Here is a 14,924-nt window from a genome sequence, read left to right on the forward strand (position 1 = left end):
TTAAAAGTAGAAGTTCAAATTGTTTGGGAACAGACCTGGATAGTAAAACAGAACTCTGCAGGCAATCTTTGCAGTAGATTGCAACACCGCCCCCTTTGGCCGTTCTATCTTGTCTGAAAATCTTGTAATTGGGGATGAAAATGTCTGAATTTTTGGTGGTCTTTCTAAGCCAGGATTCAGACACGGCTAAAACATCCGGGTTGGCAGAGTGTGCTAAAGCAGTGAACAAAACAAACTTAGGGAGGAGGCTTCTAATGTTAACATGCATGAAGCCAAGGCTATTACGGTTACAGAAGTCATCAAAAGAGAGCGCCTGGGGAATAGGAGTGGAGCTAGGTACTGCAGGGCCTATAGGTCGAGAACATTGAACAGAACAAGGCTATGTCAATAACTCAAAATAATGTTTATTTTTATTGTAGATATGTAACTTTTATTGTAATGATTTATCACTGCATGTGTTTTAACCAATTAATTATTTACAGTACTATCACTATAGTTTAACAACTTCCTGTTGATTATCATATTCTTCAGGAGGAGGAGCAAAGCATGTTGGGAGAGGAAGAGGGAGTAGTGCAATTACCATTAGAAGGATATCAAAAGTAAGTCAGGCCATTATGATAACATTATATCTCCCTTTTTATACTGTAAAAAGACTTCAAGCTTCATTGGTAGTAAAATAGTTGACTGTTTGTTGTGTATTATTATGCATGATTATTTCTTGTTTTTTAGGAGTGAATCCGTACTCAACATCACAGATGAAATGTCCAAAGGCTCTTTTGGAAACACGTGGAATGTCAACTCCGACAACTCAAAATGGTATTGCATTGCCTCAAGCATGTATACCCAAAATCAGCACATTGGAGTTGATACATTTTTCCATTTAAAATGTATCTTTGTTTTTCTTCTGTCAGTTTGTATAAAAATGTGTCTTAATTTAAGATATGTGCATGTAACTCAAACTTTCTTGCACATTTCCCCATGGCATCAATCCTTGTGAAAATATGGACTTTGTTGAGAATATCTCAAGTTAGGAATCCTCCTATACTGAATAGATATTGTGTTATAACCATTATATTGGAAACTGATGACAATGTACCATTGAATTCATAAAATGCCTCATATTGACCAAGTTCCATGCTCATATAGAGAATTTTCAGAATATTGATATGTCATTGCTATTGTATATGAACGAAATTACAGATTCACCATTCGGTTGAAACTAGATGCTACTTAGAAAGGAGTTGTCTCTCCAATTTTAGAACTGATGAGTTTCTTGACTGTATTTTCCCATTCCATCTCTGTCATAAACTCCCTTATGTCCTCTTAGATGCTGAACCCCTCAAAGGTAAGAGTCTGATTCCCCGTGCCCGTTTGATCATCCTTACTCCATTTGGTGACCATCACTTTTTGGGAAAAAAATTATTCTGTTTATCTTTGCATGATATGAGGCAGAATTGTACAATGTCTAATTCCTCAATTTACCATTAGGTTGAAATTAGATGCTGCTTATTTTGCATCGTTCAAATTGTCATGTTATGCATTTTTTCGAATTCATGAACACTGGGAGAGCACAGCTCTTTGAAACTCTTTGATGACTGCTAATGTTAGGCAAAGATAAATATTATGGATGTGAAGTCCATTACCTGTTCACTGCTTGGAATATAAACCCAGCGTATTACAGGCAGTGACGAATGAATGTGCTCAGTCTAAAGTGACATGACTGAGAAAGCAAGGATGTAAAGTGCATGTAGGAGCCATCTCTGACAACATGATGCTGCTGTACCAATCAGGCTCTGCTAGCATGACAATCATCCCTCTACCCAATCTACTATGCCTCAGCCAATGGCCGTGACGGGCAGTTCGGCAAGGAGCACTACAGCGTACGAGCTGCAGGCTCCCATTACGCAACAGCTGGAGAGTGTAATTATATTAGTACATCTCTCTTGTGAAAACTGCTCTTTCATGAACATTGTCTGAGATTCTGATCCCATTATACTTCTCAGCTGCCTGGACATACAGTGCAATTCTGTATGGGAGGGGATTACAATGCGATTTGCTAAAGCACATCAATATGGTGTTAATGTTCACGTAAAGCCCCTCCCAACTAAAACATCAGTTGATGATACATTTGGGGACACAGATTAAGCCTAATCCTGGACAAAAAATTATTCATAATGGAGAATCTCCATTGTTGGAGCCGGACAGCTGATAGTTATAAGCTACGTTCTGAAATTGTATACTTGAAAGCACTAACAGCCAGTGTTTATACCCACAGMTTATCCAAGAACAGTGGAAGGAAACAAAAGAAGAGGAGAAAGATGCAGAAGGGCTGCTTCGCCAGGGAGACAAGTCTATGACGTTTCCCCCTTCACTGTGTTTAAAWCAAATCAAAATTGTGTGCCACAGTTTACCATTCCTTTACATTTGTCTTGTAAATCTTTGTGTGTTCAAAAGCGTTAGTGTTTTTAGTTTATGTGTCAGAAGCTGCTTCTTTGTGAGGCAATCTAAAGAAATGTAAGCTTTTTATTTGTTTTTGTGTTTTTAAATGTCAAGTAATACCAGCATGATATAGGAGAGGTTAGTTTGACTGTATGTGAAAGCAACGGAATGTTTCTGTYGAGGATGTATCTGTCAGATTAAGAAACTATTTTCAACTTATGTTTGTCTTTGAATGTATTTTGTATGTTTTTGTATTTTTTCAATATCATAATATTACAGTTGTTTTGAAATGTATAAGTTATCCAACCAGATAAGCAATCGATTAAAAAGTTTGTACAATACTGCAGTTAAAGACTATGTACTGTGCATCAGTATATACAATTGATGAGTTCATATATCTACAATATAGGCAGTGTCAAAATGTACTGTATGCATGCAGCATTAATTAATTCACTTTTATGAAATATACAGCATCTGATTAAACTTTTACTGCAGTAGGCTAAATCAGGGTCACTTAGAGTGTTTATTGGTAGTCTTAAACAAATCTACCTTGAAACAAAAGTATACACCTCACACAGATGGTTATGGCTTTAAACATTTTTTATTACGTTTTAAGTTTGCATCCCGGCGTAAAAAACATTTCACCCATGGGGCCACWAGGTCATTTGACTGCAGGAAAGGGCTACTTTCATTGGCAAATAAAAATCTACAGTATCTGTGTTAAAGCATTCAATGTATTGCATTATGATTTTAGCTATTTGCAATAGTCTTTAAGCTTAGAATATTTTCCAATTGTGTTACTACCAGTAAAGAGATTAGCTGAAAATAGCATTTTTATATTATTTATKGTTGGCAATTTATTCTTGTACAAAGAGCAAACATTGCACTGAGCATTTGATTAGTAAAACGCCTGACTTACGTTGTAGAATACTGTTATGCATATCAATAGATAGTATTGAAACAATGTTCAAGAAGAAAATATAATCCTGGCTTTATTTTAAATCATCATATTTGTTGCCAAAGTTGAAATAGTTGCAGTTATTGCAGTATATCAATATTTTCAAGCTGCAAAGTTAATGCTTGTGTGTCATTTTATTTGAGTTGTTTGTCATGAGGGCATTGTGTGTGCCCAGGAATGATTGTCCACTCAATACTAAAGATGAAGCTTAACTGATACTTGAAGGTGTCTGCTAAAGGGCAACATACATGGCTATAGAAACAATTGCAATAGCACTTTTTCTAGAAGGGGAACATTTATAGGAGCTATATTTATTGTTATAAAGATTATTAAACTATATTTCCTTTGTACAATACCAACAATGAATTTGTTCACGTCTAATTTTCTAAGCCTATTTATCTATAATACCTTTGGCTTCATTTTAAATGATCAGTATCTGCAAAATATTTTGAAATCTCTTGTTGAACATTTCTACTCTATTACTACTACTACTCRTGTTGCTAATTGTACTTAGCTCTGAATAAATGTGTTTGAAAAGTCACTCAATCAGTTTGGTTTGTGGCAGAAATCCGTGAAGCAGTGTAAGGAAACATGGCACTGCAAAACACTTTTTTTTTAAATGTTCTGCTATTGTTACTGGTCTTTAGAGCTGAAGTATTACTGTTTTTCAATGTATCTTGTATACAGTTGAAGTCTGAAATTTACAGACACCTTAGCCAAATACATTTAAACTCAGTTTTTCACAATTCCTGACATTTAATCCTAGTAAAAATTCCCTGTCTTAGGTCAGTTAGGATCACCACTTTAAGAATGTGAAATGTCAGAATAATAGTAGAGAGAATGATTTGTTTCAGCTTTTATTTCTTTCATCATATTCCCAGTGGGTCAGAAGTTTACATACACTCAATTAGTATTTGGTAGCATTGCCTTTAAATTGTTTAACTTGGGTCAAACATTTCGGGTAGCCTTCCACAAGCTTCCCGCAATAAATTGGGTGCATTTTGGCCTATTCCTCCTGACAGAGCTGGTGTAACTGAGTCAGGTTTGTAGGCCTCATTGCTCGCACACGCTTTTTCAGTTCTGCCCACACATTTTCTATGGGATTGAGGTCAGAGCTTTGTGATGGCCACTCCAATACCTTGACTTTGTTGTCCTTAAGCCATTTTGCCACAACTTTGGAAGTATGCTTGGGGTCATTGTCCATTTGGAAGATCMATTTGCGACCAAGCTTTAACTTCCTGACTGATGTCTTGAGATGTTGCTTCAATATATCCACATAATTTTACTTCCTCATGATGCCATCTATTTTGTGAAGTGCACCAGTCCCTCCTGTAGCAAAGCACCCCCACAACATGATGCTGCCACCCCCGTGCTGCACGGTTGGGATGGTGTTCTTCAGCTTGCAAGTCTCCCCCTTTTTCCTCCAAACATAATAATGGTCATTATGGCCAAACAATTCTATTTTTGTTTCATCAGACCAGAGGACATTTCTCTAAAAAGTACAATCTTTGTCCCCATGTGCAGTTGCAAACCGTAGTCTGTATTTTTTATGATGGGTTTGGAGCAGTGGCTTCTTCCTTGCTGAGCGGCCTTTCAGGTTATGTCGATATAGGACTCTTTTTACTGTGGATATAGATACTTTTGTACCTGTTTCCTCCGGCATCTTCACAAGGTCCTTTGTTGTTGTTCTGGGATTGATTTGCACATTTCGTTCATCTCTAGGACACAGAATGCGTCTCCTTCCTGAGCGGTATGACGGTTAAGTGGTCCCATGGTGTTTATACTTGCATACTATTGTTTGTACAGATGAACGTGTTATCTTCAGGCATTTGGAAATTGCTCCCAAGGATGAACCAGACTTGTGGAGGTCTACAATTTTTTCTCTGAGGATTTGGCWGATTTYTTTTGATTTTCCCATGATGTCAAGCAAAGAGGCACTGAGTTTGAAGGTAGGCCTTGAAATACATCCACAGGTACACCTCCAATTGACTCAAATGATGTCAATTAGCCTATCAGAAGCTTCTAAAGCCATGACATCATTTTCTGGAATTTTCCAAGTGTCACGTTCTGACCATAGTTCTTTTGTATTTTCTGTGTTTTAGTGTGGTCAGGGCGTGATTTGGGTGGGTTATCTATGTGTTGTGTTTCTATGTTGGGTTTGTTGTTTGGCCTGATATGGTTCTCAATCAGAGGCAGGTGTTTGTCATTGTCTCTGATTAGGAACCATATTTAGGTAGCCTGTTTTGTGTTAGGTTTTGTGTGTGGTTGTCTTCTGTCTTTGTGTCTATGCACCAGATAGGACTGTTTCGGTTTTTCACATTTATTGTTTTGTAGTTTGTAGTGTTCACGTTTTTGTCATAATTAAAACATGATAAACACTAACCACGCTGCGCTTTGGTCCGATCCCTGCTACACCTCCTCTTCAGACGAAGAGGAGGTAATCTGCCGTTACACCAAGCTGTTTAAAGGCACAGTCAACTTAGTGTATGTACATTTCTGACCTACTGGAATTGTGATACAGTGAATTATAAGTGGAATAATCTGTCAGTTAACAATTGTTGGAAAAATTACTTGCGTCATGCACAAAGTAGAAAAACTATAGTTTGTTAACAAGAAATTTGTGGAGTGGTTGAAAAACGGGTTTTAATGACTCCAACTTAAGTGTATGTAAACTTCCAACTTCAACTGTATGTACATTTACTATGAAAGTATAAAACTCAAACTTAATACATTTATTTGAACATGTTTCTTTCCCCCATCAGTATTACTGCATGCTGCTTGGAATGTCTGATTTGGAGTAAGTCAACTAGTGATCTGAAATGGCCTTGACACCTAAAACAAATGTCAAAAATAGAACCCTAATTCTAAATTTGTGAGAGTTTTTAGATTCACTCTGTATGCTTTGACCTATGAGAAGGCCAAGGAGTATGCAAGTTCCAGTGAATAAAGGCAGGGAGGGTCAACTTTGAGTTCAAGTTGACCAGTCAACCTTATACACTAGGGCAGCATTTAGACAGGCAGTCCAATTCAGAAKAATTTTTTCACTACTTGTTTTTTTGACCAATCAGATCAGCTCTGAAAAAAATCTGATGTGATTGGTCAAAGGTCAGGTCACATTACACTGTAATTACATTACACACATTACACTGACCTAGGTCAGGTCACATTACACTGTGGATGAAAGTGTTTGACAGAAATCCCCTCAACTGAACTGAGTCTTCCACTTCACTCACAGCCACATCTTCGTGAGCATAAGGTTGGATAAAGAGGAAGTACAATTGCTGAAGTCATTCATTGCAGGACCTCAATTTGCCTGGAGGTAATACGATGGATTATACACTGTGACTTCACTTGAACATTTGTACAAAACAATGACAGCCTCATCCACAGAAGTGAATTACATATMATTTTTTATTCAACAACAAAAGAGACCCAAATTCTATTACGACAAATGCCCAGTATGACCCTTAGAGATTTGGAATATAAATAGAATTGTGTGGGCAGGCGTTTAAAAAAAAAATCAACAGATGGTTTTCAATTCACTAGCTGACAGCTTAGAGAGGTATCACATCCCAAAGCATGACATATATCTGGCTCATGTGACTAGTCTATTTCCATGCCAGTAACACCTAGGAAGTGCTCCCTGATCACTGATCCCTGCCAGGCTGTTGATTCCCATCAAGTCATTCCATTACTTGATTGAAATCCCTGGGTGTGTTTTCCCCTTGGTGATATGGCTGTCCTCAAGGCTGATTGATTTGGGTTCCACCTCTGTGAACACAGGTTCTCTACTTGAACATGATCTTGAAATGTTACTCATCGATTGACACAGGTTCTATAATTATATATAATACAATTACATTTATTATAAAAGTAAGTATTATATTTGAACTGAATATAGTATTTCCACAAAATGTGTGTTTATGGGTCCATATGATAAGGTATCTGGTTAGTGTTTAGATACACTACATGGTCAAACGTATGTGGACACTAATTCCAAAATCATGGTCATTATATGGAGTTGGTCCCCCCCCCCCCTGCTATAACAGCCTCCACTCTCTGGGAAGGCTTTCCACTAGATATTGGAACATTGCTGCGGGGACTTTCTTCCATTCAGCCACGAGAGCATTAGGGAGGTCGGGCACTGATGTTGGGCGATTAGCCCTGGCTCGAAGACGGAGTTCTAATTCATCCCATAGGTGTTCAATGGGGTTCAGGCCAGGGCTCTGTGCAGGCCACCACTCCAGCCGACACTTGGCATTGAGCATGGTGATCTTAGGCTTGTGTTCGGCTGCTCGGCCATATAAACCCATTTCTCGGTGTTCCCGCTCTGTGAGCTTGTGTGGCCTACCACTTCACGGCTGAGCCGTTGCTCCTAGACGTTTCCACTTCACAATAACAGCACTTACAGTTGACCGGGGCAGCACTAGCAGGGCAGAAGTTTGATGAAACTGACTTACTGGAAACGTGGCATCCTATGGCGGTGCCACGTTGAAAGTCACGGAGCACTGAGATTGTATGGCTGCTTGCTCAATTTTATACACCTGTCAGCAACGGGTGTGGCTGAAATAGCCAAATCCACTAATTTGAAGGGGCGTCCACATACTTTTGAGTGTATCTTTGGATATTTGAATACATTTTGTATGGCAAGAATAATGGTTTATTAACATTTTTCTCCACAAAATTAGCAAGGTACAGACTACAGATTTTGGGCCAGTTTTACCAAAGTTTTTAAGCTGTTAATTTTAGAAGGAGAGTGTTTTTTTTATCAAACTTTTAATTAGGCTATTGTTTAACCATTCGATCTTGTTCCCCTCCTTTTTTAACACTGAAAATATTGCCCTTGAAGTACAAAGTGAAGCATTTAGTTAATACAGTATGTCACCATTTTATGTTAACAAACAAAAGCAATTGACAGGCAACACAATTTCTTGTTATGGGATTTATTAGCATGACCAGAGGAAGGAGGATACAGGTTATAAAACAGGAAATGGAACAGGGGGGTCATTCTGGATGAGTTGCATTCTCTCTTGACTGGGGGCTCATAAGACATAAGACACTGGGACTCTGTGACTGAGTAATAAGACACTGGGACTCTGTGACTGAGTAATAAGACACCGGGACTCTGTGGCTGAGTAATAAGACACTGGGACTCTGTGACTGAGTAATAAGACACTGGGACTCTGTGGCTGAGTAATAAGACACTGGGACTTCTGTGACTGAGTAATAAGACACTGGGACTCTGTGACTGAGTAATAAGACACTAGGACTCTGTGGCTGAGTAGAGGAGCCCTATTCTCGTCTGCCTCGGCCATTCTTCAGCCAGGACACAAACTCCTTGGCTGCCTGGTCCTGCAGGTAGGAGCTCACGTCGCTGGTGTAGGTACCCTCTGCATGTCGTTTGATGGGACCCCTGAAAAAAATATGGAGAGATTTAATAGTGTTGATAGTAACTATTTAAAGTTAACAATATATGAGAAATAAGCAGTTGTTAAACATATTGATTCACTGTGCATTATTAAGCTGCTATAGTAAGATTTTACTGAGCTGTAACTTAAAACCATATAAAACCATGAAAATCACCAACATGTAGTAAATATCTACAGTATGTCATWAAAATGTAGGGCATTTTTATCTTTGTTTATAGCTCAGCAAAAACATTTGACATTTCCTTCATCATATCTCTTAAGTTCTGCATTCATACAGTTTCAGGTTAAGCTGGAACGTATTGGAAGATGATCAACTGCTTTTTGAAATGGAATGAGGAAAACAGACACACCAGCAGGAGAAAAAAGAAAGAAACACTCACCCACTTCTCTTGGAGTTCATTAGCCACTGGACAAAGTCTTGCACTCGTCTCGACTCGAGATATTTACTGTAGTCGTTAGAGAATGTTCCCTCTGAATGTCTCTTCGTGTTTGAAAGCTCCCTTGGCTCGCTGAACATAGAGTCCTCTGTCAATAGGCTGCAGAAACAGACAAGTCAGTAGTTACAGGATGCTGAGAGGAGAGAGGAGAGAGAGAGAGAGAGAGAGAGAGAGAGAGAGAGAGAGAGAGAGAGAGAGAGAGAGAGAGAGAGAGCTTCAACCTGAATGGTGCAGAGTTCAGAAGTTGCTCCGAGTTTGAGGCTCTTACCTGGAGTTGTCCTCTGTGTCCTCCTGCGGGATTTGCAAGCTGCTCTGAACAATGATCAAGAGCAGAAGTCCGGCGAAAGAGTGGGTGCCTTTCATCTTTTGACCTCCTAGATATTAGCAGTGGAAATAGGAGATTGTTTAAAAAAAATCTGCAACTTCAGCCAAACAGCATCACATAGAAGAGAATCTCATTCTGAATTTAATATAATTCCGAGAAACTTCCTGATGTGAGGTATCAGCAGTTGAAAATGAGTTTTAGGGGTTTGGTGCTGCTCACCTGTGTTCCCTCTGTTGAGTGTCAGTGAGAAAGGGGGAGTCTGTGCCTGGCTGCCTGCTGTGCGTAGGTAGATCTCTGCTGGTTTCTTCTCTCTTTGGCTCCCTGGAGCTGCTTCTTGGCCCCTTCTTGGTCTGGCCAGCCTTTATATAGTTGAGCTGGGTGACTGTCTGCTCAGGTGGCACCCTCCTCACAGACGCACAAGCACATTCGTTACTCTCAATCCATTAGTCAGAACTCGACTMMACACACTAGATACATTTGCAGTCCATCTTTGTTTAAATGTGGAAATGTCCAGAGGTAAAAGCTGTCACTTAGGTGTTGAAATCAAACATGATTTCATCCTGTCCAACAAATCCAAATACTTATATAACAGTCTACCATCTGTTTTCAGGTAGCCTGGTTTGCACTGCAGGTTCAGTGTTTGTGGAACGTAAGAATATGGAGTTAAGCAAACATTGGAACACCTCCTCCTTCCTCCTCAGCATTTTATCCCTGAGTGGAATTTTGAAAATGATCAGATATTTAGGTGATCAAGGCACRAAACAATGTAATTCAGTATTATATTAATTTGTTTATTTGTTCAATACTAATTTGATCATATGCAAAACACACAGTCTRTATCAAKAATGTGTACAGACTGAAGAATCATATACCATGTGAACTTGATATATACGCATATACACTACATGGCCAAAAGTATGTGGACACCCCTTAAAATCAGTGGATCAGCTATTTCAGCTCCACCCGTTGCTGACAGGTCTATAAAATCGAGCACACAGCCATGAATTTTCCATAGACAAATGTKGGCAGTAGAATGGCCCGTACTGAAGAGCTCAGTGACTTTTAACGTGTCACCATCATAGGATGATACCTTTCCAATAAGTCAGTTCGTCAAATTTCTGCCCTGCTAGAATAATGAAGCGCGTAACGTGTAAAAATCGTCTGTCTTCGGTTGCAACACTCACTACCGAGTTCCAAACTGCCTCTGGAAGCAAYGTCAGCACATGAACTCGTCGTCGGGAGCTTCATGAAATCGGTTTCCATGGCCAAGCTGCAACACACAAGCCTAAAATCACTATGCGCAATGGAAAATGCGTTCTCTGGAGTGATGATTCACACTTCACCATCTGGCGAATCTGGGTTTGGCAGATACCAGGAGACCACTACCTGCCCCAATACATAGTGCCAACTGTAAATTTGGTGGTGGAGGAATAATTGTCTGTTTTTCATGGTTTGGGTTAGGCCCCTTAGTTTCAGTGAAGGGAAATCTTAACGCTACAGCATACAATGACATTCTAGACGATTCTGTGCTTCCAATTTGTGGCAGTTTGGGGAAGACCCYTTCCTGTTTCAGCATGACAATAACCCTGTGCACAAAGCGAGGTCCATATAGAAATGAATTATTGAGATCGGTGTGGAAGAATGTGTCTGACCTGCAAAGATCCCTGACCTCAACCCCATGGAACACATTTGGGATGAATTGGAACGCCGACTGCGAGCCAGGCCTAATCACCCAACATCAGTGCCCGACCTCACTAACGCTCGTGGCTGAATGGAAGCAAGTCCCTGCAGCAATGTTCTAACATCTAGTGGAAAGCCTTCCCAGAAGCCTTCCCATATTAATGCGTCCACATACKTTTGGCAATGTAGCGTACCATGTGAACGTACCAGACTTTAACAAAATAAATTGTGGAAAGAGTAAAGGGTTGTGAATACTTTCTAAAGACACTGTACCATGTGAACCATGGTACATTATTCTCATACCAATGTTGGCTTTCACCATTGGCTTTCAGTACATTGTGGCGAATTCAATGTTCACATTTTTCTTTTGATCAACAAAATAATTTTATATCAAATACAAAGTCAATACAAGCAACACAATGTTAATTACAGCATATAAATTGTGAGAAAAAAAAGCCTTTAACCACATTGAATCCTCACTTCAGAATATCAATAAGAACATAATTAAAGAAAAGCGGTCAAACATTTTATTGTAGCAATACACTATTTACAGTGCATTTGGAAAGTATTCAGACCCCTTGGCTTGTATCACATTTTGTTATGCTACAGCCTTATTCTAAAATGTATTAGATAGTTTTTTCCCTCAACACAACACAACAATTGTAATGACGAAGCAAAAACAGGTTTCTAGATTTTTAGCAAATGTATAAAAAATATAAAAACTGTTACGTGCCTCCTAAGAGGAGGGAGGTGCAGCAGTCAGGAGCAGGAGAGCAAGGAAGTCCCAGTAGCACAAACGTTTATTAGAAGTCCCAACTCAACAACAACAGGTGGAGGGACACGCCCAAATGAAGTCGCCACACACAGGGAAATAAATGCAACACACGGAGGAGAAACCTCTTCTCCTAATTACAGTCCAAAACTGTACAACGACCGTGAGAAAAGAAAACCCCGTGGCGCAAACACGCACCCCTAACATACCAACAACAGCAAATAATCCCGCACAAAGAATAGCAGGCAGCGGAGGTTAATAAACCCACCGAAATGAACTAATAGGACACAGGTGTAAAGAAAAAACAGACAGACACAAACGAAAAAGAAAAATGGATCGGTGGCAGATAGTAGGCCGGCGACGACGACCGCCGAGCACTGCCCGAACAGGGAGAGGAGCCACCTTCGGTGGAAGTCGTGACAAAAACTGAAATATCACATTTACATACAGTTGAAGTTGGAAGTTTACATACACTTAGGTTGGAGTCATTAAAGCTCGTTTTTCAACCACTACACAAATTTCTTGTTAACAAACTCTAGTTTTGGCAAGTCGGTTAGGACATCTACTTTGTGCATGACACAAGTAATTTTTCCAACAATTGTTTACAGACAGATTATTTCACTGATAATTAACTGTATCTCAATTCCAGTGGGTCAGAAGTTTACATACACTAAGTTGACTATGTCTTTAAACAGCTTGGAAAATTCCAGAAAATTATGTCATGGCTTTAGAAGCTTCTGATAGGCTAATTGACATCATTTGGGTCAATTGGAGCTGTGGATGYATTTCAAGACCTACCTTCAAACTCAGTGCCTCTTTGCTTGACATCATGGGAAAATCAAAAGAAATYAGCCAAGACCTCAGAAAAAAATTGTAGACCTCCACAAGTTTACTTCATCCTTGGGAACAATTTCCAAACATCTTTAAGGCACCTCATTCATCTGTACAAACAATAGTATGCAAGTATTAACACCATGGGATCATTCCGCTCAGGAAGGAGACGCGTTCTGTCTCCTAGAAATGAATGTACTTTGGTGCGAAAAGTGCAAATCAATCCCAGAACAACAGCAAAGGACTTTGTGAAGATGCTGGAGGGAACAGGTACAAAAGTATCTATATCCACAGTAAAACAAGTCCTATATCGACATAACCTGAAAGGCCCTCAGCAAGGAAGAAGCCACTGCTCCAAAACGGTCATAAAAAAGCCAGACTACTGTTTGCAACTGCATATGGGGACAAAGATTGTACTTTTTGGAAAAATGTCCTCTGGTTTGATGAAACAAAAATAGAACTGTTTGGCAACATCATGTTGTGGGGTTGCTTTGCTGCAGGAGGGCCTGGTGCACTTCACAAAATAGATGGCATCATGGGAGGGAGGAAAATTATGTGGATATATTGAAGCAACATCTCAAGACATCAGTCAGGAAGTTAAAGCTTGGTCACAAATKAGTCTTCCAAATGGACAATGACCCCAAGCATACTTCCAAAGTTGTGGCAAAATAGCTTAAGGACAACAAAGTCAAGGTATTGGAGTGGCCATCACAAAGCCCTGACCTCAATCCTATAGAAAATTTGTGAGCAGAACTGAAAAAGCGTGTGCGATAAAAAAGGCCTACAAACCTGACTCAGTTACACCAGCTCTGTCAGGAGGAATGGGCCGAAATTCATCCAACTTATTGTGGGAAGCTTGTGGAAGTCTACCCGAAACGTTTGACCCAAGTTAAACAATTTAAAGGCTATGCTACCAAATACTAATTGAGTGTATGTAAACTTCTGACCCACTGGGAATGTGATGAAAGAAATAAAAGCTGAAATAAATCATTCTCTCTACTATTATTCTGACATTTCACATTCTTAAAATAAAGTGGTGATCCTAACTGACCTAAGACAGGGGATTTTAACTAGGATTAAATGTCAGGAATTRTGAAAAACTGAGTTTAAATGTCTTTGGCTAAGGTGTATSTAAACTTCCGACTTCAACTGAAAGTATTTAGACCCTTTAATACATACTTTGTTGAAGGACCTTCGGCAGCGATTACAGCCTCAAGTCTTCTTGGGTATGACGCTACAAGCTTGGCATAACTGTATTTGGGGAGTTTATCCTATTCTTCTCTGCAGATCCTCTCAAGCGCTGTCAGGTTGGATGGGGAGCGTCGGTGCACAGCTAGTTTTTGGTCTCTCCAGAGATGTTCAATCAGGTTCATGTCCGGGCTCTGGTTGGGCCACTCAACGACATTCAGAGACTTGTCCCAAAGCCACTCCTGCGTTGTCTTGGCTGTGTGCTTGGGGTCGTTGTCCTGTTGGAAGGTCAAACTTCGTCCCAGTCTGAGTTCCTGAGCAGGTTTTCATCAAGGACTTCTCTGTACTTTACCCTGTTCATCTATGCCTCAATCCTAACTAGTCTCCCAATCCCTGCTGTTGAAAAATATCCCAACAGCATGATGGTGCCACCACCATGCTTCACTGTAGGGATGGTGCCAGGTTTCTTTCAGACGTGACGCTTGGCATTCAGACCAAAGAGTTCAATCCTGGTTTCATCATACCAGATAATCTTGTTTTTCATGGTCTGAGAGTCTTTAGGTGCCTTTAGGAAAACTCCAAGCAGGCTGTCATGTGCCTTTTACTGAGGAGTGGCTTCCGTATGGCCAATCTACCATGAAGGCCTGATTGGTGGAGTGCCGCAGAACTCTAGAGCTCTGTCAGAGTGACCATCGGGTTCTTGGTAACCTCCCTGACCAACGACCTTCTCCCCCAATTGCTCAATTTGTCCAGGCAGCCAGCTCTAGGAAGAGTCTTGGTTGCTCCAAACTTATTCAATTTAAGAATGATGTAGGCCACTGTGTTCTTGGGGACCTTCAGTGCTGCAGAAGTTTTGGTACCCTTC

General features: G+C 40.0%; 2 protein-coding genes across 3 annotated transcripts in view; one reads left to right on the forward strand and one right to left on the reverse strand.

The window, feature by feature from the left end:
* LOC111959841 (sodium-driven chloride bicarbonate exchanger) overlaps positions 1-1,319 on the forward strand; it is a 52,079-nt gene extending 50,760 nt beyond the window's left edge. The window contains exons 24-25 of the mRNA XM_023981652.3: positions 532-599; positions 730-1,319. Of these exons, the coding sequence (XP_023837420.1) occupies positions 532-599; positions 730-997 (336 nt within the window). The 3' untranslated portion in view covers positions 998-1,319. The remainder of the gene's footprint in view (positions 1-531; positions 600-729) is intronic.
* Positions 1,320-8,474: 7,155 nt separating this feature from the next.
* Positions 8,475-10,401, reverse strand: LOC111959794 (glucagon-1-like). Of its 2 annotated transcripts, XR_011474994.1 has the most exons (5): positions 9,808-10,401; positions 9,532-9,637; positions 9,207-9,362; positions 8,609-8,810; positions 8,475-8,578 (listed from the first exon to the last, which is right to left on the reverse strand). XR_011474994.1 is itself a non-coding variant. In XM_023981589.2 (4 exons), the coding sequence occupies exons 2-4, from the start codon at positions 9,624-9,626 to the stop codon at positions 8,690-8,692; spliced, it is 372 nt and encodes a 123-aa protein (XP_023837357.1). In that variant the 5' UTR covers positions 9,627-9,637; positions 9,808-10,400; the 3' UTR covers positions 8,475-8,689. The 2 variants fall into 2 exon arrangements, 1 of the variants encoding a protein (XP_023837357.1); XM_023981589.2 differs by having other exon boundaries at positions 8,475-8,810; positions 9,808-10,400.
* Between the last annotated feature and the right edge of the window lie 4,523 nt (positions 10,402-14,924).

This window comes from Salvelinus sp. IW2-2015, linkage group LG36 (assembly GCF_002910315.2).
Source record: "Salvelinus sp. IW2-2015 linkage group LG36, ASM291031v2, whole genome shotgun sequence".
In the NCBI taxonomy this organism is placed as follows: Eukaryota; Metazoa; Chordata; class Actinopteri; order Salmoniformes; family Salmonidae; genus Salvelinus; species Salvelinus sp. IW2-2015.